The sequence below is a fragment of the Panthera onca genome, chromosome C2, assembly GCF_046562875.1.
Source record: "Panthera onca isolate mPanOnc1 chromosome C2, mPanOnc1 haplotype 2, whole genome shotgun sequence".
Taxonomy (NCBI): Eukaryota; Metazoa; Chordata; class Mammalia; order Carnivora; family Felidae; genus Panthera; species Panthera onca.
In genome coordinates this window covers 6,192,920-6,216,905 of record NC_138347.1, presented here as the reverse complement: position 1 = coordinate 6,216,905, position 23,986 = coordinate 6,192,920, and the positions used below count along the sequence as shown (strand labels likewise).

The 23,986-nt window shown below is 43.2% G+C and overlaps 1 protein-coding gene across 1 annotated transcript in view; it reads left to right on the top strand.

Annotated features, from left to right (window-relative positions):
- The window catches only part of SH3BGR (SH3 domain binding glutamate rich protein), a 57,284-nt gene extending 33,529 nt beyond the window's left edge, over positions 1 to 23,755 (top strand). Inside the window, exons 4-7 of the mRNA XM_060640485.3 lie at positions 6,922 to 6,996; positions 7,607 to 7,699; positions 21,385 to 21,514; positions 23,282 to 23,755. Of these exons, the coding sequence (XP_060496468.3) occupies positions 6,922 to 6,996; positions 7,607 to 7,699; positions 21,385 to 21,480 (264 nt within the window). The 3' untranslated portion in view covers positions 21,481 to 21,514; positions 23,282 to 23,755. The remainder of the gene's footprint in view (positions 1 to 6,921; positions 6,997 to 7,606; positions 7,700 to 21,384; positions 21,515 to 23,281) is intronic.
- Positions 23,756 to 23,986: the final 231 nt, after the last annotated feature.

The following is a 23,986-nucleotide window of genomic DNA, read 5'->3' as shown; positions in this document are numbered from 1 at the left end:
CACTGAGGGGAGGAGCAGAGAGAGGGAGAGGATCCCAAGCAGGCTCTGCATTATCAGTGCAGAGCCTGATGTGGGACCTAATCTCACAAACCGCAGGATCATGACAAGTTGAAACCAGGAGTCGGATGCTCAACTGACTGAGCCACCCAAGCACCCCTCTTTCAGCAGTTTATATGTGTTTTTTGCTTTTGTCTTGTGGTCTCTACTTTTTTTTTTTTTAAGTTTATTTATTTTGAGAGAGAGAGAGTGCAAACAAAGGAGGGACAGAGAGAGGGAGGGAGCATCCCAAGTGCACACACCATTTGTGCAGAGCTTGATGTGGGGCTCGAACCCATGAATGGTGAGATTATTACCTGAGCCAGAGTCATACGCTTAACTGACCGAGCCACCCAGCTGCCTCTGGTCTCTATACTTCTGATTGCAGATTCTTTGAATCCTTGTTCCCTGTATGTGATATGTTATTTTTCTCTGGTCGCTTTCAAGATTTCTGTTTCTCATTGGTTTTCAGCCATTTGATTATGATGTGCCTAAAAATGATTTTCTTTGTACTTATCTTTATTGGGGTTTGCTGAGATTCTGGACTCTGTAAAAATATGTCTTTCACCAAATTCAGGAACATTTTAGCTATTATATTTTCAAATATTATTTCTGCCCCATTTGCTGTCATTTTTCCTCCTGAAACTCTAATTACATACATGTGAAAACTTTTGTTATTATTCCATACTTCCCTGAGGCTTTTTTCATTTTTTTTTAATGTTTATTTATTTTTGAGACAGAGAGAGACACAGCATGAGCAGGGAAGGGGCAGAGAGAGAGGGAGACACAGAATGTGAAGCAGGCTCCAGGCTCTGAGCTGTCAGCACAGAGCCCGATGCGGGGCTCGAACTCACGAACTGTGAGATCATGACCTGAGCCGAAGTCGGACACTTAACCGACTGAGCCACCCAGGCGCCCCCTTTTTTCATTTTTAAAATATCTGTTTCTCTCTGATCTTCAAATTAGATGATTTCTCTTTCTTTCTTTCTTTCTTTCTTTCCTTATTCATTCATTCATTCATTTACATTTTATTTTATTTTTTTTATTTTTTTTTCAACGTTTTTTATTTTATTTTTGGGACAGAGAGAGACAGAGCATGAACTGGGGAGGGGCAGAGAGAGAGGGAGACACAGAATCGGAAACAGGCTCCAGGCTCCGAGCCATCAGCCCAGAGCCTGACACGGGGCTCGAACTCACGGACCGCGAGATCGTGACCTGGCTGAAGTCGGACGCTTAACTGACTGCGCCACCCAGGCGCCCCTCATTTACATTTTAGAGTGAGTCGGGGGAGGGGGAGAAGTGGGGGGAGAGAGAATCTTAAGCAGGCTCCACACTCAGTGCAAAGCCCAACTTGGGGCTCAGTCCCACGACCCTGGGATCATGACCTGAGCTGAAGTCAAGATTCAGATGCTCAACCAACTGAGCCACCCAGGTGTCTCCAGATTAGATGATTTCTGTTGATCTTATCTTTTATATTCACTTATTTTTTCCTCTGTCATCTTCCTTCTACATTCTGCATCTACTCTAGTGAGCTTTTTACTTCAGACATTATCCTTTTTCAGTTCCAAAATGTTCCACCCGTTTGATTTTTATTATTTTCATTTCTCTGCCGATGAACACTTTTCAATCGTCTTATCATTGCAAGCATGTTTTCCTTTACTTCTTTGCCCACGGGTAGAGTGATTGCTTTGACATCCTCGTCTGCTAATTCCAACCTCTGAGTCCTTCCACAGAGGGTTTCCACTTACTGTTTTTTTTTCTCTTGAGGAGGGGTCACAGTTTCCTTGTTCTTTTTATGTCAAGTATTTTGGATTGTGTCTGGGACATTGTGAATGTTGTGTTGTGCATTTTCCTCTGAAAAATGTTGATGATTTTATTCCAGCATACACTTAATCTGTGGGACTCAGATTGCAAACTCTATGTTTCTAGTAGCAGTTCAGATCTCAGCTGAGTTATTTTTATTTTAGCCAAATCAGTCCCATGGATGCATGGTTAGGGGCTCACCTGGAGATTTTGCAGAGTTTAGATACAGAATTTGGGGCTCCCTCTCTCCCGTCTTCTATCCTCATTTCCTGGTAGCTGTGGTTGCCCCAAGTTCTGCTTTCTGATTCTTCAGGCCAAAAATCCTGAGTTTTTTTTGTTGTGGTTTTATTTCCCCCGTAACATTTGCTTATTGTCAGACTTAAAAGCCCTGAAAACAGTAACTCAGTCAGTGTCATTCTCATCTTTTTTATTTTTTAAAAATTTTATTTATTTATTTTGAAAGAGAGATTGAGATCAAGCAGGGGGAGGCACAGAGAAGAGAAGGAGTCTCCTCCCTGTCAGCACAGAGCCCAACGCAGGCTCGAACTCACAAACCGTGAGATCATGACCTGAGCCAGAGTTGACTGTTTAACAGACTGAGCCACCCAGTCGGCCCTCATCTATTTTTGTAAACCATTTTAACCATTTTTTTTTAATTAAAAAAAATTTTTTTTTTAGATTTATTTATTTTTGATAGAGAGAGACAGAGCACAAGCGGGGAAGGGGCAGAGAGAGAGAAGGAGGCACAGAATCCAAAGCAAGCTCCAGGCTCTGAGCTGTCAGCACAGAGCCCGACGCAGGGCTCGAACTCACAAACTGCGAGATCATGACCTGAGCCGAAGTCGGACGCCTAACAGACTGAGCCACCCAGGCACCCCTTTAACCATTTTTAAGTGCACAGTTCCGTAATGTTAAGTAGATTCACAATGCTGTGCAAAAGATCTCCAGAACTTTTTCACTTTGCAGAACTTTATACTCCTGCAACTCCCAATTTCCTCCTCTCCCCAGTCCCTGGTCACCAGCATTTCACTTTCTGTTTCTACAAATTTGATTATTTTAGGTATGTCATATAAGTCGAATCAAAAACATTTGTCTTTTTGTGAGCGGCTTATTTCATTTAGCATCATGCGATCAGGGTTGCTCGGTGCTGTGGCCCGTGACAGGATAACTTTTCTTTTTAAGGCCTCATGATACTCCCTTGGACGTATATACCACTGTTTGTTTATTCATTCATTCACGGATGGACATTTGGATTGTTTCTACCTCTTGGCTGTTATGAATAATACTGCTATGAACATGAACATGCAAATAATTTTTATCATGTTAAGTATCAACTCCCTCTTGAATCTTCTTACTTTGGTTCATTTTCCTATTTTTCCTTTTGTTCTGTTTGTTTGTTTGTTTGTTTGTTTGTTTTAAGTAGGCTCTGCACCCAACGTGGGGCTTCAACTCATGACCTTGAGATCAACAGTTGCATGCTCTACTGACTGAGCCAGCCAGACACCCCTGTTTTGTTTTGTTTTGTTTTATTTTTTAAACTCAGAATTTATAGTCCTTATCTGTTGGAGGGTTGGTTTAAAAGGAGATCACTTGGCTATAATGGAATTGGGATTGACAGTGAAATTGGATTTTAAGAAAGATTGAGCCATATGTTATATATAAGAGCATAATAAAACAATCATTCAAAGAAAAAATTGAAATAATATGAAAAATGATAAAAATCTATGAAGAAAATATAGTAGTCATGTATCTTTATGGATCATGCTAAACAGCAGTCAAGCACATAAATCAAAAACTCCTAGAAATACAATGAAAACTTGTTAAAAATATCTTTCAATAAATATGTTGTACTTGTTACTTATCAGACACTATTTTAAGCATGCACACAACTATAATTAGAAACTTCATTTAATACATATGTATAGGAAATACATCCACACGAATAACAGTATGTTAGATAGATATTAATAAAATATATTCTTCCCTTGTGCTTACTAAAACCATTTCCATAGCTATCATACACCGGGTCACAAAGAAAACCTTTGTAAATTTCAAAAGGGGATGATTTTACAGACTACGTTCTTTTTTTTTTTATGGCTTTTGGAAAGCCCTTTTTATTTTATTTATTTATTTTTTAATTTTTTAAATATTTACTTTTGAGAGAGAGAGAGAGACAAAGCATGAGAGGGATGGGGCAGAGAGAGAGGGAGACACAGAATCCAAAGCAGGCTCCAGGCTCTGAGCTGTCCATACAGAGCCCGACGCCGGGCTCAAACTCATGAACTGTGAGGTCATGACCTGAGCTGAAGTTGGACACTTAACCGACTGAGCCACCCAGGTGCCCCTTTACAGACTGCATTCTTATCCCAACTACAGAATCACAATCTGAAAGAAAAATATTGTAAAAAATTAAGAAATAAACGTACAGTATACCATTTCAAATAACTCCGTATCCAAAAAAAATTTAGTGCTGATATTACAGATCATCAAGTAATAAGCAAGAGAGATTATTTCATACCCAAACCCCAATATAGAGCCAGATCTCTGTACAGAGTGAAATTGTTAACTTTAAACACTCTACAAAACCAAGGTAAAAGCTTAGTAAAATAAATATTCAATTTAAAAATTAACAACAGGAGGGGTGCCTGGGTGGCTTGGTCAGCTATGCATCTGACTTTTGATTTCGGCTCAGCTCATGATCTCAGTTTGTGAGATGGAGCCCTGAGTCGGGCTCTGCACCGACTGCACAGAACCTGCTTGGGATTCTCTCTCCCTCTCTCTGCCCCTCCCTTTCTCGTGTGTGTGTGTGTGCACCTTCTCTCTCTCTCTAAAAAAAAGTAACAACAGGAAAATAAAATTAAAAAGTAGGCAGTATGAACCAATAAAAAGAAAAACCAGGGGCACCTGGATGGCTCAGTTGGTGATGATCTCATAGTGGGTTCGAGCCCTGTGTTGGGCTCTGTGCTGACAGCTCAGAGCCTGGAGCCTGCTTCAGATTCTGTGTCTCCCTCTCTGTCCCTCCCCTGCTCACGTTCTGTCTCTCTCTCTCTCTCTCAAAACATTAAAAACATTAAACATTAAAAAAAATTAGTAGGAGTTTTCATTTATATCAACAATAATGGATAGGAAGTTACAGTGTAAAAATCAAATCTTCACAGTGGTGATAAAACTCTGTGAATGATTTAGGAATAAATTTATGAAGAAGCATACAGGGCTTCATGTTATAAAGAACATAATTTTACTCTGAAGGACGCCCACAGCTACTAAAGTAATAGCCCTACAGTGTCTCTGGGTAGGATGACGTTACAAAAAGAACTGAAAAATTTCTAAACTAATAAATATGTAGTGCCCTTTTAAACAAAAGCTTATTTTTAAAAAATTTGACACTAGGAAAAATGACCTTAAAATTTATTGGAATAATAAATGTCTGAGAAGAGCCAAGAAAATTTTTACAAAGACTTTGTATAGCACCTTGCCTTTCTGAATCTTAAAAGCTACACTGATAAAAGCAGTATATTGGCATGGGAACTGATAAATACATTCATGGATATGCCTATATATTCATACATAGAATTGTGTATTAACAGATCCAAATATATACATAAAACTTAACAAATGACAAAAACATCTTAGTTAAATGGGAAAATGATGGTATATAAATAATGCAGACATATTTTGCTGTTTTTCTGGATGAAAACAGAGCCCTAATTTACATTATATACAAAATTAAATTCTAGATGGATTAGGCCTCCAAATGTTAATAACTCATGTAAAATAATAGTGCTGCATTTCAGAGAATAAAAATTAGATAAATTTATTTTTTTATAAAAGGCTAAGAATTAAAAAACCCCAAACTTGTAAAACTTTATAGACTAAAAATAAAAGTTGTAACCTGACAAAGAGCTAATATTTCTATCATCTAAAGAACCTCTAGAAATTGACAAGACAAACAACTCAAGTAAAAAGGAGCAAAACATATGAAGGCAAGTATCTGAACAGGAAAAGTAAGTGGCTAAAACTTGTGAAAAATATGCTTTTCTCTTCTAGTAATTAGGAAACTGTAAATGAAAACAAAAATGAAATTCCATTTTCTCCCTAACACTTTGGCAGAGGTCAAAAACAGAGGTCATCTTCATTGGCCTTCATGGCCTCTATCTTCATGATAAAGGAAAAGAGGACATTCATATATTTACTATGGAATATGAATTGCTACAATTTCTTATTTTGGAAATCTAAAAAAAAAACCCCACTGTTCAGCTTAGTATGGTGTTGTTTGTAGAAGCACAAATATATGTAAACATTTTGAACAACCATCATCTGGGAAATATTTGGATAAATTATATATGTAATATGCAGCAGATGCTAAAAATACGAAGTTAGAACCATCTGAATTAACCTGGACAAATGTCCATGATATATTAAAATAAACAATCAAGTTATACCCTGTGTTCCCATGTCTGTTTTAAAAAACACAAAAATAAAACAAAAATAGCAACCAACCAAAAAAAAATAGCCTCTAGATATGTATTAGGATAGATTTAGGTATGTATCACTGTTTAGTATTGATTATCATAGGAACTTGTTACTGGAGGGTGTGTCTATGGTTTAAGTGCCTTTGTAATGAGAGTAACTGATTTCTCCCCCAATTTTATTGAGATATAATTTACATGTAACATCGTATTGGTTTCAGGTGTACAACGTAAGGATCTGCTGTGTGTGTATGTTGTGAAATGATTACTTCAATAAGTTTAGTTGGCATCCCCTACCTCACACAGTTATACAATTTTTTTATTGTGATGAGAAAAATAACTTTTAGAAGACAGGGAACTGTGGATAAGTTCAAAGAACATAAATTAGTACGTGTAGACCTAGCTCCACCCCGAACTTGCAATGTAACGCTTTCTGCCTTGACTTTCTTTCTCTGGAGTGTGAATGGTAATGACCATGCTCCTTATCAGGCTACAGTGTTGTTGTAACGATAAAATGAGGGCTGAAGACAAACATAATTTGAATAGTTAAAAGGTGTTAAAATGCAAGCTATTATCCTCAAGAAAATTCTCAGTCTCGATTTATATGACACAGGTGACGAAATCATCCGAGGAAGCATCTTCCCTTCCCAACGGTGATGTCGTGGGAGAGGTGCAGAGCGCCACAGAGGTAAGAGTTGGGGTCTTGAACCATCTTCCCTCAGACCAGCTTGCTCAGAATGTCTACATAGTTCTCATTTTTCTGTCATTCTCCTCTACATAGATAGAATATCTATTTATCTATGTATCTATCAGTTATCATCATCCATCATCCGTCCATCCATCCATCCATCCATTTACTCATTTTCTGTCTCTATCTATCTATCTATCTATCTATCATCTATTTACCCTCTATCATCTTTTTTACTCTCTAAAATTGTAAAGCCTGCCTCTACTCAAGCAACAGAAAACAACTCTACCTAAACATTGAATCCTTTGGAGTTCTCTTCATAAGCCTTAAATGGGTGGATTATAGCTCCTCGTTAGTGAATCTGTTACTCTACCAGGCATATGAATCAGGTCTATTGACTTAGAACAGCAGGTGCAGTGAGCAATATTGGGGGTTGCGGATCCTAAATTGTAGTAGCCAGGTGACCTGATAAATAGGAAGTCTGTGTTTGCTTTGTTTATATACTGTGTTTACTTATTATCCAAATAAGAAAACCAAAGCATGTGCGGCTTGGTTTTCCCTTGAAAGCTTATCTAAGGTTAGTGATACCATGGGTTTGCTTTATGACCAGGCAACAGAGAAGGCTGAAGAAAGTGGAGAAAATGAGGCACAAAAAGAGGACAATCAGGATTCGGGCAACCTCGCTGAGTCTCCAGAGAAGAATGTGAGTGTTTGTCTTTTTTTTTTTTTTTTTCACCATCATTTCACTGGATTCGGTTCATCAAGCTTTTTCTGAGCTCCTCCCGGGTGCCAGGAATCTTTCTGGGCACACAAAAGTGAGCACGGAAGCCCGGGGCTGAGGGTTTAGCCAGGGAGGAAGCAGGAGGAAGTGTTAATGACTGTGGTCAAGGCAGAGGGCTAAAAGGAAGTGGGGGAGGGACCCTGAACCCAGGCCTGGAGGGACAGGCTAGACAAGGCTTCAGTTATCTTAGTTGTGATGTTAGGGTTGGGTTAGGTTCAAGTTCTCTGTAGAACAAGGGACCTCATTCCTTGGTCATGAGTAATGACGGATTCCCAGCAAACACCCACCAATAGCACTGCCTACTAGGGACACAGAGGTAAGGGGGTGGGGGCATTTTGTGGGAAGCCAACAGGAGCTGAGGATAGAGAAGGGGCCTTGGGGAGGGAAGGCCACCCAGTTCTGATGCAGTCATGGGAATGTGACCTGCTTCAAGGCCTGTGATCTAATTCTAAAGGGGGTCTCAGTCAGGGGGTCACAGAATAAGGGGCGGGGCAGGGGGGTGTATGGGAGGGAAGGGGAGACTGTGGTTCTAGAATGGCCAAGCAGAGATAAAGGGGGATCAGATGGGCTACTTAGTCAAGGAATTCTGAAACTGTACCTGGGAACCCAGGTAAGGGGAGACCCCGGTGCACGGGGAGCTGACTGGGGGAGTTGCTGGCCTCCTTCTAGAGTCTCAGTGGTGTAAACGCATTGGGCCACTTGTAACAAAAACTGTTGACTGAGTACTGATGGTTTGCATTTTTACCTACTTACTGATTCTGGGAAAGGTGTTGGACTCCCATTCCCAGCAGATGGAATGTGGTTAGGAAGGACACTAGGGAAGCAGGCTATGGAAGACTGGATTGGGGCGGGGGGGGGGGGGGTGGCATCAATTTGTTGTTATCTTAAGGGATTTAAATTTGGGAGGGGCCGGGTCAGTAAATTCCTCATATTAAAGATTGCTATTTCAAAGTGTTGATTACTTAAGACTCTTTGAAGTCTTTTGTTTGGAAGAAAGATAAAACCTTTAATCCTGACCTAGAAGTTAGATGGGGTTTGACAGCAGCCTATATAATTCAGAAATAATAAATGTTAAGTTATATATAGTGACCATTTCATTACCTTGAAGTTTGAAAATCCATGTTTTTATAATTCGGGCTTTACAGGAATTGCCTAATGCACTCCTACAGTATTATTGATTTACACTTGGAAATTCAGTTTGCTTCTTGTAAGACAGACAAAGATAAGAAACTTTATACTGTAATCCCTTTCTCCTGGGGACCTAGAGGAAGGTAGCATTTTCATAACCAGACCCTGGTTTCTACAGCAAGGATGGGTCTGCTTTATTTTTTTTTTTTAATTACAAAAAAAATTTTTTTTAATGTTTATTTATGTTTGAGAGACAGAGAGAGACAGAGTGTGAGCAGGTGAGGGAGACACAGAATCTGAAGCTCCAAGGCTCCAGGCTCCAAGCTGTCAGCACAGAGCCTGACGTGGGGCTTGAACTCACGAACTGTGAGATCATGACCTGAGTGAAGTCGGATGTTTAACCAATTGAGCCACCCAGGCGCCCCAAGGATGGGTCTACGTTAGCTTCCCAGCTACTATTTAGTGAGGTACTAAGCCATCTGGCCTGGGAGTTCTCTTTATTACTTTTTTTTTAATTGTGAGCCCTTTACAAAGTAAATTGCAATCTTGTGAATCCTGACAGGAATTTGAAAAAATCATTTCTGTCATTTTTACCTGTGCTATGATGAAGAAAACACTAAGTAAAAAACATTTTAATTTTAGATGATTGTATTAGTCACGTTAATTATCAAACTCACTTTTCAACTCTTTAATAACATTTAGTCTACATAAGGACAGATTCTGACATTTTCCCATTTGACAAGTGATCCATGCTGTGTGACTCATTTTAATTCAGTTAAATAAAAAAAAAAAAAAGAACCCATGATTTGTCAGTAAGCATTACAAATGGCACAATAACGTGATTAGCTCTGGCATTGAATATATAAGAAAATGGATTGAAATTAAAATTTTTTCTAATGTTTTATATATTTTTGAGAGAAACAGAGCATGAGCGGGGGAGGGGCAGAGAGAGAGGGAGACACAGAATCCAAAGCAGGCTCCAGGCTCTAAGCCATCAGCACAGAGCCCGATGCGGGGCTCGAACTCACAGACCGAAAGATCGTGACCTGAGCCGAAGTCTGATGCTTAACTGACTGAGCCACCCAGGTGCCCCTGGATTGAAATTTAAAAAGGAGACAAAACTATCTGATACTTAGAATGCCTGTATTTTGTACTTAAAGAACCTCCCATCCGTTTTAGTGGTTTTGGGGTTTATTTTTAAAGGTTAAGCTGGGAAGGCCGTCCAGGCTGTTTGACATAACATCTTTTTGCCTGAAGTGCACTCAGGCTTGGATAAACTAATTTGTTACAAACAGAAAAGCCAATTAGATTGTTGTGTTTTACCCTTTAAACATTGATTTTCAAAGTACTAGACATATTCTAGTAAGTTCTTTTTTTTTTCAATATATGAAATTGATTGTCAATTTTTTTTCTTTTTTTTTTTCAACATACGAATCTAGTAGCTTCTTTTAGATATTACAGCTCAGAAAAAGCCAATGCTTTTTTAACTTTTTTTTTTAATGTTTATTTATTTTGAGAGAGAGAGAGAGAGAGAGAGCGTACCTTCAGGAGCAGGAGAGGGGCAGAGAGAGAGGGAGAGGGAATCCCAAGCAGGCTGCACGCTCAGTGCAGAGCCCAACAGAGGGGGCTCGATCTCATCCTCTCTAAGGATCATGACCTGAGCCGGAATGAAGAGTCAGACGCTTAACCCACTGAGCCACCCAGGCGCCCCCAGTGCTTGTTCAGATAAAACTCTGGCTCTGTTGAAAACCATCTGGAACGCTGGCAGGAACTTCAGCTGGGGTGAGGGGCTTTGCAGGGATTTAGGTCACCCCTGAGTCACAGTGGGACGGGGAGAGGGCTCTGGTCCTTTGTGGTGGTTGCGGTGACACATGGCTTCCCTGCTGTCCGTCGCAGCTACTGAGTACTAGCCCCTCGGCTGGGTCGGGCCCTCTACCCCGGCTGGACGCGGGCGGACATGCCTCTGACGCAGGATGGCTGCTGTCCTGGGCGCAGGGTGTCCCTCCTCTTGTCCCTCTGTCTTCAGCCTGCCTGCTTCTGTCAACCCCACTCTGAACCCAAGCTCCAAGCCCCCCTTTTTTAGGGATCACCTCTGTTAGCCCAGGGTTTTGAAAAGCAAGGCCTAGAATTTCTCCCCTGGGATCCCAGAGCCACAGCCAGCCTGGGGCTGTCTCCTTGGAATGTGGGAGGGGCAGACTCGACTCCCTGTCCCCAGTTTTGTGTGGTGGGGAGAACCCAACGGTAATTCATACCCTGGCATTCAGCCACACTATTTAGACCAAAGAATGCACACGTATTTTCACCTTTTATTCTGAAATAATTACAGACTTAACCGGGACCTCGTTCAGTGTCCTACCTGGCTTTGCCCCCTGGTGACGTCACAGATAGCCATGGTACAATAGCGGCACCAGGAACACGGTGTTGGCGCCTCTCTGTGAAGCAGACTACAGACCTTACTTGCTGTGCACCACTATTTCAAACCTTTCATTTGTGCGTTAAATGCCACTCATCTGTGTGCCACGAGCAGCTTTCAAGCGTGTGACGTCAGCAACTGCCGCCAGCAGCTGGCAGTGGTAAACCGAGTGACAGGCCAGCTGAGGAAGTGTCTGAGGCGTGGGCTTGCTCACCTGATCTCAACTGTTGCACATGCTCACTGGGCACATACTCGTAAACACCCACATGACGCCGTTTTGTTTTGTTTTGTTTTATTTTATTTTATTTTATTTTATTTTATTTTTAAATGTTTTTTTTTTTTTTGAGAAAGCACAGGGGAGGGACAGAGGGAAAGGGAGAGGGGAACAGAGGATCCAAAGTGGGCTCTGTGCTGACAGCAGTGAGCCCGATGTGGGGCTCGAACCCACAGACTGCAAGATCATGACTGGAGCTGAAGTCAGACGCTCAGCCAACTCAGCCACCCAGGCGCCCCTCAAATGATGCCATTTTAATGGGGAGGAACATTTATCTAAGAATATCACTCTTGATTTAAAAAAAATCAGAAATGGGGCGCCTGTGTGGCTCAGTCGGTTGAGCGTTCAAACTAGGCTCAGGTCATGATCTCATGGTTCGTGCCGACAGCTCAGAGCCTGGAGCCTGCTTCGGGTTCTGTCTCCCCCTCTCTCTGCCCCTCCTGTGCTCACACTCTGTCTCTGTCTCTGTCTCTCTCAAAAATAAATAAACATAAAAAAATTAAAAAAAAAAATCAGAAATGGAGACAGAAACCATTACCTCCTTTAATGAAATGGACCTCCCCTGACCGCCAACCCAGGCATCCGGGCTCTTAAGCTCCAGATGCCAAGATGGGTGTTACCTACGTGCCGACAGGTTGGGGGGCATTTGGGAGGCGGTGAACACTGGAAACACCATTCATTTATGCCTAAGAAGATCTCACCTGCTGCTTCAGACCCCCGGTAGGGAGGGGACTTTGTGGTCCCCTTCCCTGCCGACCCGGGAGGGACGAGGGGCTAGGGAGGGGAGGGGAGGCTTGTGAATGGTACCTGAGGAGGAAGGGAGGAAAGCCTGAGGGCACACTATGAAGAGGGGGCTGGGGCCCCGGGGCATCGTGAGAACTTTATGGGAGCCTGGGAATGTTCACCTTGGCCTTTGGTTTCCCTTGAGGTAAAATTATTTTAAGTTGTGTTCTTTGCCAACTCAGCGGTCCTCTCCCAAACCTTGTAAGACCTTAGCTTGACTGGCTACATGACTAAGCCCTCCCAGCTTCCTCCAGAACCGGCCCTGAGGAAAGTTGCTTTCGTGAAGGGCAGACATTGGTTTAGGTCCGTGAGGAACTGGTGAATCTCAGGCTGGGTCCTTGTCGTGCCTGAAGATCGAGAGAACTCTGCCCTTGTCCGTGAGATTTCCAGCCGCTCTGAGGCCCCCTGCCCACCTCAGGTCACCCTGGGCTGGCCCTCGGGCTTCCTTCCACACCAGCCACCTGCCCTGACTGGCCACTGCCTGACACTCACCACGGCTGACACCTGTCCTGGGTCCTGGCCACTTGCTGCCTCTGCAGCCTGCCTCGCTGGCCAAGTCCTGGCAAAAATAGCTGCTGGTGAAGGTTCTAAGGCTCCCCACTTCTGAGGCTTCCCCTCACTAGCTTTCTTACAGGAACAGCAAGGGACAGTGATTTCAAGTTGTCGCTTCGTCAGGTGAATGGTGCATAGCCTGTCCTATGATTTGCAAGAGCTTAGCTCAGTTGACCGTGCGATTACAATGATCTTAAAAAAACCCTTTTTGCCAGTGTAATTATTTGCCAGTAGTAAACGTCTGTTCAAGCATTGTATATAGATGACTTTCAATATCTGCCTAATTCTCATCTTTTATAATTCTGTGAACTAAGGATGGAAGTGTAAGTTCTATTTAAATGTTACATCCTCATTAGTTGATGAACGTCTGACTCTTGACCTCAGCTCAGGTCATGATCTCATGGTTCGTGGGATTGAGCCCTGCGTTGGGCTCTATGCTGGCAGCATGGAGCCTCCTTGGGATTCTCTCTCCCTCTCTCTCTGCCCTTCCCCTGCTTGTGCTCTCTCTCTCTCTCTCTCAAAATAAATAAACTTCAAAAGGAAATCATAGATCCCCCGCCCCTCCAGGGGATTTGAGGCAGAACTAGCAAATATAAATTCACCCACTCAACATTTTATCGACAGATTGAATACTGCCACATGCCAGGCAGAATTCTGGGGACTGGGGACAGAGCAATGAAAATGACAAAGTCCCTGTTCCCACAGAGCTTATGTTCCACTAGAGCCAGTGATGGTAACAGCTGGGGTTCTTCAAAGCATACTTGAGTTTTTTGCATCTAAGTATTTCTGTAAATTCTCTGGGCAATTGCTTAACCCATTTAATGTCTCTTTCAAGAAATTAAGGTCAATTCAGATATCGATAGAGAGTCCTAGGTCCCTCGGTAACTGCTCCTAGCTGACCTGTAAAAGTTGAGACAGGTACTTAATTCCTGTGGGACCCCTCCAGTCCCCCAGCCTCACTCTAAGGGTACCCTCCTTTTTCACAGTGCACATCTTGTTAATGTGTTTGTTTTGGCTGAATACAGTTCATGTAAAGAATTGAATTTAGAAAAAGGGGAAACTGTGTAGCTGATAATTCAGTGTTGCATATTTTTATTTGATCTCATGTGGATATGAAGAGAATCCAGTTACTAGCAGAGTATACGTTCATGGATCTGGTCACTTAGCACATTTTATTGAGCTTTACACCTCGGTTCCAGACAGCGGCTGGATCCTGGAGACCCAAAAATGAGTAAAGATGCAGGTCGTGCCTCAAGAAGAATGCAGACCAGTCAGAGAGAAAAGTGATAGTCGCGGGAGCAGATAAGGGGGTCCCGTAACTCAGCCTTATGGGCCAGGAAGGTCATTTTAAGTAGTGTCCTGGAGGGTGTGGCCAATGTGAGAAAGTTGCATATGGTCCATAAGGTTGAAATAAAGGGTGGGGAGGGACGAGGTGGGAGTGGGGGAAGCAGGGTCTGGATTGTGATGGCCTTTCAGCCATTCTAAGAATAATGGTTGGAAGTTCCATGAAAAGATGGACGTGATCAACATGAGGAAAACATGGCAGGGTGTTGTATTTTATTTTTCATTATTATTATTTTTAATGTTTATTTATTTTTGAGACAGAGAGAGACAGAGCATGAACAAGGGAGGGGCAGAGAGAGAGGGAGACACAGAATCCCAAGCAGGCTCCAGGCTCTGAGCTGTCAGCACAGAGCCCGATGCGGGGCTCGAACCCACGAACCGTGAGATCACGACCTGAGCCGAAGTCCGATGATTAACTGACTGAGCCCCCCCAGGCGCATCAAGGTGTTGTCTTTTAGAACAACATCCCTGGCCACAGTGTGGAGAGCAGGTCGGCGATAAGGAAGACCAGAGGCGCCGTGACCCGGGTGAGAGAAGATGGGGGTCGTGGCAGACGAGGGACAGGCCTGGGCATAACTGGGCGATACTAGAGAGGTACAGTCAGCACATTGCTGAGGAACCAACACCCGAATTCTGCACCGAGTGTGGGTCTCTCTTTTCTTGGACATTATTTTAGCGCTAAGACTTGGCGTGTCGCCAGTGGTGTTTAATGTAAGGGTGAGTTTGGAGACTCCCAGTGTTGGGAAAATCTCTGAGGCTGACTCAGCCTGGCCAGCTCGAGCAGCCTTTCAGGTTCTGTGTTTTCTCTGCCAACCTCAGGAATCTGAGAGTATTATTCCAGAACCGGCCGAGAACATGGAGCTGGACCGAGGGATGTGGCCGTGTGATGAGCCCTCATCACCCGCCTTGTATGATTCTGCGTTTTCTGTTACTGGTCTTGAGACATAGCATGTGGAGTGGGAAGGGCACTGAATCAGGGACCAGGAGCCTCGAAGTCCATCCCGACTGTGGTGCTTACTTGTCCTCTGATCTTTGGCAAATTACTTAACTCTGTGGCCTCAGTGTCCTCACCTGTCCAAAGGAGGGATTGAGTGTGAGGCTTTGGGAATACAGATTGCTTTCATGTCCCCAGTCCAAGATTCTGTGAGCTCACTGCCTGAGTTGTAAGGCATTAGGAGCTTTTAGGCACTGTTCCCTTCGGTTAATTAAAGTAATTGTAGTACACTGGCCTCACAAAGGCTTCTCATAGGGCCATTTTGGGAAAGGGATGGAAAAACTCTTCCTTCTTTGCCTTTTTAGGAGATACAGCCTGGTCCTACAGCTTTAGGGACATAGAAATTCCAGTGGGCAGAGTAGACACCTGTGTGAACTTGGCATGGCCTCACCCTCTCTTACCTTGTAAATTTCTTTCTTTAACCAGAAATCAGTGTTTAACTACTAAATGGTTCAGCAATGTTAGTATTTTGTTTTGATGGAAGAAAAGCTTTTGATGACCTACCTTTATTTGCCGTTTCAAAGCTGAAGTAAGGGCATACTTATAGGCACATAAAGTCAGAAAAGACATAATTTTGTTCAGGTTTTCTAATTGCTTACGTATATGGTCTGAATTTTCCTGGGTAGTGATAGAGATCTGCAATATTCTTTGAATACAGACAAAAATTAATTATATAATTAGGCACTATTAAAAATTTTTTTAATGTTTATTTATTTTTTTTGAGACAGAGAGAGCGTGAATGGGGGAAAGGCACAGAGAGAGGGAGACACAGAATCCGAAGTAGGGTCCAGGCTCTGAACTGTCAGCACAGAGCCCCATGTCCGGCCGGAACCCACGAATTGTGAGATCATGACCTAAGCTGAAGTCAGACACCCAACCGACTAAGCTACCCAGGTGCCCCTAGGCAGTATTACTAATTAATTATATCTTTTCAGGAGTAAGAGTGGTGGAAAAATGTCTCTAATCTCATAATATTCTAAGGGCTTGAAATATAATGCATGAAATAAGAAGGCATTGCTTAGTTATCATGTCTTGGCTATTTATATATTTTATCAACAAATTACTGTCTTTCATTTCAATGGAATGTACTTTTATCATAGTTGGCTTCATTTTTAGATTCAACTTAAAATTTATGTGAATTCGTATTTTTTCCTTTATTTTGTATTTATGGACCTAAGGAAGAAAAGGGAGAGGCAGCAACGGAAGAGGTACAGTAGCGTAATTAACGGTGGTGCCTAATGAAAACATCTCTTAGGTCAGAGAATCGCAGCCTTAGCCACGTTCTCCTTGTTCTTCATGACGTGAAGAAGCCAATGCAGCCTGCATCCCAGAAGAGCCTCCCTTAGGCAGCTGAAAAGGGAAATATAAGTGGGAGGTGAATGTATCCAAGAAGGGCGGCTAGAGGAATAGGGCGTGGCTAGAGGAATAGGGCGTGGCTAGAGAAATGGGGCGTGGCTAGAGAAACAGGCATGGCTGCGGACCTTTTCCGAGCCTTGTGTCTGCAGTCAGGCCAGGCTAGACAGGGTCCTTCTTCCACTCTGCCTTTACCCCTTATTGCATAGTGTGCACACTTCATGCAGCTTGCACGGTGCTTGGCAGTGCTGTTTTGACCCGGTTGGTGAGGGAAGGATTCCCTTCCGGTGGCCACGGGGATGGCTGATACCTGACGCGTGACAGCGGGCAGATGAGACTGCCAGCAGATGACTAGTCACCTCTTCTCAAAGCCCAAGGGATGAAGACATCAATAAGACGTCAGTACGGTGCAGGGACACAGGGAGCTGCCCTGGGACAGTGTGAACAATCGGGGCGTGGGAGGCAGGCTTTGTGGATTCAAGACAGCGAAGCGTGTCCTGGTTCACTTGTTTGGATTCGCTTGTTTGACTCATCGCAGGGGACGGGCAGGCACTGTGCCCGGGTCCTTGACGAAGCCGGCTGCTTGGCTAGGAGACCTCCTTTGTGGGAGCTTAGGCCAGTGTGTAGGCCATTTCCGGCTGTCCAGATTTTACCGGATGTCAGGGCAGCACATAATATTGAGTCCACGTTAGACATTGTGCTACGGCCACGTACGTAGTAACCGGGAAGCTTAAGCATGCAGCGCATCGTTGGGTGTCTGGAAGATATGTGACCTTAGGAAACCATAACATGGTCCGGGGATTTCTAGTGGGAACCTGCCCAGGGAGAGCCTTATTGATTTGGGGAAGAATTCCTTTTTTTTTTTTTTTTTTAATTTTTTAATGTTTATTTTTGAGAGAGAAAGAGAGCACACGTAAGAGAGAGCCAGCAGGGGAGGGGCAGAGAGAGAGGGAGACACAGCATCCGGAGCAGGCTCCAGGCTCTGAGCTGTCAGCACAGAGCCGGATGGGGGGCTCGAACTCACAAACCGTGAGATCATGACCTGAGCCGAAGTCGGATGCTTAACCGATGGAGCCACCCAGGCACCCCGATGGCAGGTTTTTAAGGTGACTTACATGTACAGGGTCTTTCCAAAGCATTCCATTAAGTTCACATAAGGAAAAACATCCTTCCGTACTCCTATTTCATTGATTTCCATGGTGTTTATTGAAATTGTGGAATTACAGACCGGCTCTAACCTGCATACACAAGTATGTCAACATAACCCATCCTGGAGAGTGAAGACTGCAGTGGGTGCCGATGGCAAACGTACTGCTTGTGGGTGCCCCCCGTGCTCTGGTTATCAACCAGCGTGATTTAAGGGAGACGAGGTAGACTGCGGCAGAGGTTCTCAAAGTGGGGTTCCAGGGCAGCAGCCGCAGCCTCACCTGGGAGCCTGTACGGACACACACTTTCAGGCCTTGTCCCAGATCCACCGAATCAGAAACCCTGAGGTGCAGCCCAGGAAACTGTGGTTCGGCAAGCTCTTCAGGTGTTTCTGGTGCCCCATCACATCTGAGAACCACTAGATTAGAACCTAAGTTCTAGGTAACCTGATGTGTTTGCAAGGGGAGGCCAATTGCAAGAGCTCCAACTGTTTTTTGTTTTTTTTTAAAGTTTATTTGTTTATTTTGAAGGAGAGAGAGAGCACGCACGCCCGAATGCGAGCAGGGGAGGGGCACAGAGAGAGATGGAAACAGAGAATCCCAAGCAGGCTCCGTGTCATCAGCATGGAGCCTGATGTGGGGCTTGAACCCACAAACTGTGAGATCGTGACCTCAGCCGAGACCCAGTCAGACGCTTAACCGACTGAGCCACCCAGGCGCCCCAAGAACTCCCACTGTTTTGATCCTCATCATAAAAACTCCATTGAGGGGCGCCTGGGTGGCTCAGTCGGTTAAGCGTCTGACTTCGGCTCAGGTCATGATCTCACGGTGTGTGAGTTCAAGCCCCGTGTCAGGCTCTGTGCTGATGGTTCAGAGCCTGGAGCCTGTTTCAGATTCTGTGTCTCCCTCTCTCCCTGACCCTCCCCCATTCATGCTGTCTCTCTCTGTCTCAAAAATAAATAAACGTTAAAAAAAATTTTTTTAAATAAAAATAAAAAGTCCATTGAATTTCAAAGACAATAGGGTTTACTTTATGTTAGGAACTTGTGTTTGGTAAAATGAAACCCCAAACCCTTATTTTTCTTTTGGGGATTGAAATGAGTAACAGGAGATGAGAAGGGGGATAGAGACCCCAGACCCAGGCGTGTCTGAAACTCGGCTTAGGTCTTTTTACGAATGAATTCTCTTCTTTCCCGTTCTTTTCCCGCTGATTGAAATGTTCTAATTTTACCAGTGTAATTGTGAAAGCTTTCAAGAATGATCTTTTTCTCGTTTGAGAAATTTTGTTTTGCTTCCGGATAGGCACTGGGGGCGGACTTCATTATAAGGAACTTCATGATAATTGTCATTAGTTTAGCACTGCAGCGGCAGCATCCTGTGTTTGTACCGCTGACGATGTGCAAGAGGCACTCCGTGTCAAAATGAAGCAGAATCGAGATTCTTGCCCGGCTGCTTGCTGGTGGAATTTGTGGCTTAGTAGCTGAGCGTTGGGGAGTTTTAAATTTAAGCCCTCATAGGGATGAAGTCATGTCAGTGTGTAGAGGCATCAGTTGAGAGAATGTTAGTGGATTGTGAGGGCAAGTCCAAAGGGACATTCTCAGATTCTCCCTCTTTTTTTTTTTTTTTTTTTAATATATTTTAAGTTTATTTACTTACTTTGAGAGAGAGAGAGAGTGCACAAGCATGAGCAGGGGAGGGGCGGAGAGAGAGGGAGAGAGAGGGAGACAGAATTCCAAGCAGGCTCCGCACTGTCAGCACAGAGCCCAAGGGGGGGGCTCGAACTCACGAACCGCGAGATCATGACTTGAGCCAACACCAAGAGTTGGACTCTTAACCGACCGAGCCACCCAGGCGTCCCAGCCCTCGTGTTAGCTGAGTCTCAGTGACTTTCATTATAATCAAGAGTTTTAAGAATGCTGTGAATGAACATTTTGGATTGTTTTAAAATGCTAATCAGGGAGAGCTAAATTAAAATGGAGAACTCCAGAAAAGGGTGACTAATTTACCAAAAATCACCAAATGTGTTGTCTCGGTGTTTCTTCAAATCCTTTATTGGTGAGGGTCATCAGCATTAAAGAGGATCCCACATGTCGAAAGAAATTCCCCTAAAAAAACCTTTGTTGCTTTTTAAATTTTTTTTAATGTTTATTTATTTTTGAGAGAGAGAGAAAGAGAGAGAGAGAGAGCAGGGGAGGGGCAGAGAGAGAGGGAGACACAGAATCCGAAGCAGGCTCTGAGCTGTCAGCACAGAGCCTGATGCGGGGCTCAAACCCACAAACTGTGAGATTGTGACCTGAGCTGAAGTTGGATGCTTATCCGACTGAGTCACCCGGGTGCCCCATGTTGCTTTTTAAAATTATAAATGGTTCATGGTCTTTATAGAAAATTTAGAAAATACAGATAAGAGAAGAACACAAAAATAGTTTATAGCCCATTACCCAGAGATAACCACTAGCTACACACAGCACATGGACACAAATGCACACGTACATGTACACATGCACACGCACACACATGCACACATGTACACGTACATACAACACACACGAGCATGCACGTACTCATGTATATGCACACACATGTACATGCACACAAAACGTGTGAACAACACATATGCACAGAACATGCATACATGTACACACTCAGATGTGCACACACATGTACACACATGCACAAACACACAGGTGCATACACACAGACATGCACATATTTATCAAACCTCGATGAAAACTCCTGTAATCTACTTTCACTCATGGAATGTGTGTGTATTTTGGGGGAGGACATAGAAAATATAGATCTGCTTCATTATTTTTAATGTCATTTTGTCAAATTAATCCCTGTTTTTAGACCTAAAGGTTATTCCTAGCCTGTTTTACTCTATGATTTTTAAAATTATAAGTTATACCTTTCCAATAATCAGTTTTTCTCTTGAGAGGCAAGTTTCCATTTTTAAAAATGCATTTTTATATATAAAAATAAGACAAAGGTACTATTAATTTGGAAGTAATTTCAGGTTATATGTGTGCGTCGCTGATGACTTGGGATTGAAAAAATTAGATTGCTGTAACAAAATATAACCAGCTTCTACATTTAAAAGCTTCATCTTTTCTGATAACATTCTATTTGCTGAAATTCTCTTTGTATTTTATTCTTCCAACTGCTTCTGAATTTTTAAAGGTAATCTGATGAGAATAGTCCATTAATATGAGTAAAGACTATGTGCTTAAGAGGAATCATGAAACCCATTAGAATTAACCTACTGCTCTGCAGTACCGTCCTAAATTGTGGGCTCTGTGTGTTGTGTGTATTGTGTGGGTGATGTGTGTTGTATGCTGTGTGTTGTGAGTATTGTGTCTGTTGGGTGTTGTGTATATTGTGTGTGTGATATGTATTGTGTGTGGTGTGTATGTGGTGTGTGTGTATGTGTATTGTGTGTGTGATACATATCGTGTGTGCGTGCTTTGAGTATGTGTGTGTTGTGTGTACTGTGTATGTGATGCGTGTGTATGTGTTGGGTGGGGGATGTGGGAGGCCCTCATCTCTAGTCTGAGATTTTACGTCTCTTTCCTTGCTATATCTGTGATCTTCCTCAACAATAATGAAAATTTTGTTAAAATTAAGACGGAAGAAATAACCGAAGAGGGAGCAGAAGGGGAAGCAGAGGAAGAGGAAGCCGAAAAAGGAGAAGAAGAACAAGGAGAAGAAGAAGATTCTTAGGCCTTTTCATGCTTTATTTCTTCAACTTTTCCAGGTAATCGCCAAGTCCTGGGGTTGAGAACGTGTTCATTATACTGTTGGATTTCTTTTTTTTTTAAGATTAAATTTTTTTTAATGTTTATTTATTTTTGAGAGAGAGAGAGAGAGAACATGAGCAGGGGAGGGGCAGAGAGAGAGAGAGAGACAGAATGTGAAGCATGCTCCAGGCTCTGAGCTGTCAACACAGAGCCCGATGTGGGGCTCGAACCCACAAATGGTGAGGTCATGACCTGAGCTGAAGTCAGACGCTTAACCACCCAGGCGCCACCACACTGTTGGATCTCTAGTACCCCTCACTTGGCAGTGGGAGACGAAGATCCAATTCAGGCCTGTCTGTCTCCCCCCACTGAGGCCCCAGGCTGCCCCCTTCTGGAGCCTCAGGGCGGGTGAGCTCCGTCTAACCCGTGTCTCGCGTGCCAGGGTATGGGAGGCTATGGTTTATATGATTCCTAGGAAAAAAGCATACCTTGGAGGCTAGGAGGAGCTTATTTTGTATTTATTTCCTCCTCTTCCTCTGTGTGCCCTTCATTTAAGTGAAAGCACGGGCGTGTTCTGTTAATCTACGTTCCATTACACCGACGCCTACTGCCCAGTAAATTTACTCATCTACAGGGGAATGACAGCCGGGGTTCACAATGAGGGCAGTAAATTACAACCTTAAAAAATCACAACGCTGACTGCTGGTCACGAGAGAAAAATATCGCTGCTAGAGATTTCGCGAGAAGTACTCGACAGACATTTTCATTTATCAAGTATTCACCAGAATACTCCTGTAGAAACATCGTGGAGTTCAGTGCAGATCGCCTGGCGTATCTTTGACAAGTATGCTTGCTGTCTTGTAATTTTAAACTTCGGACCATGTAGAATCGTTATGTAATTCCTAACAGTTTGTAAACATATGAATATGATAATGATAGTATCTAATGACAGTGGATATTGAGGACCTGGAGGAAATGCTCAAACACTGAGTTGATTCAAAGGGGAAAAAAAGCAAATCCAGGTGTAGCCCATACATTTTGCCTGTTTCACTGATTCTTGAGTTTAGAATCTAGTCCACAGTAGTCTTTTGTGAGGTTAAAATGCCTGAGAGTGAAGGAGTGAGTGACATCCCCTGAAGTCCCCCCGCCCCGCCCAACTCCTGGAGAAAGTTCGTACGTAGCCTTACAAGTGCAACGTTGCAGTGCCGGGCAGACCACTCAGTGTCCAAAGCCAACCCCGTCTCACAGCTCATGGGGAATCCACGCATTTTATCTGAAAAGGTGGTTTTAGGTACAACACGGGGAGAACAATGAACCGAACTAGAAAGGAATTCTCATTTCCTGGGTTTGAAACTGATGCTAAATTAATGCGCCAGGAGAAATAATCTATAGTCTGAGACTGAATTCTTCCTCCCCAAGACGGTTGCTTCTCAATACTGCCCTCCAGTCTCGGTGTGGACCATTTAAACATCCTAGTCCGGGGCTAAGCTGTAAATTCAGCCTCTCCGTTCTCCATTGAATTTCAGTGGGGAAACTGTTAATTGGAGATGTTGGCATCCTTGTGGTGTTTGATAGGTGTTAGCGCAGGGAAAGGATATAAACCCGGTCTAATTTTCCATGAAAAACATTCACTTTCCTGTCCTTGCACTTGGAGGCAAATGGTGAGTAGTGGTTTACAGAGTAAAAGGTAAAACTTCTCCCTAATGCATGATAAATAATGAAGATTGTGGTGAACATTGTCTCTCCTTAACACTCTTCTCCCTAATATTTTCCCTTTCTTTTAGAAAACTCAAGCCACGAAGCAGTATTTCAACCGTCTCCCCCCAAACCAACCTCAACAAAATGCTTTGGCACAAAGCTAGCACCCCTCTCTCAGTACGCCCGGGGTTCACTGAGGAATTGCGTTATCTGACATGGTGAGATGTACGCGGATATGTCTCCCTAATCGTATCAACGTGAAATTCTCCGTGAGGACGACACATATATACCTTCATGTGCCTGACATCTTTGGCCTTTGCTTATTTATTTTATCTTATTTTTTGCTCTGCATGAATAGATCTTCTTACTAATACCCTGAAAAAAAAAAAAAAGGATGTTGAAAAATGATTTCAAAACATACAGCTTCTCCTTGTGACATAATCAAAGTATTTCTTTGTATGTGCCTTATGCGACTTGTCTGATAATTCACTGAAAATAAAGAGCTTGGAAAATAAAGAGCTTTCCAGAAAACAATCTTCCAAATAAAGATTAATAGCAGACATCTTGTCCCAAGGAACATTAATTTTTTATTTATAATGTCTACTTGGATTTGCCTGAACTCCGTCTGCCTGTTGCCAGGTCTGAATTCTTAGCACACCCTTTCTGTCTGCACGGGGCTCCGTGTTTCCTGAAGCACCGGTTACTCGGCCCGTGTTTTCCAACGACACTGGTTGTCTTGTTAGGTCATATTTTGTGTTACACACCCAACCAGGCACATTATCTTGGAGGCC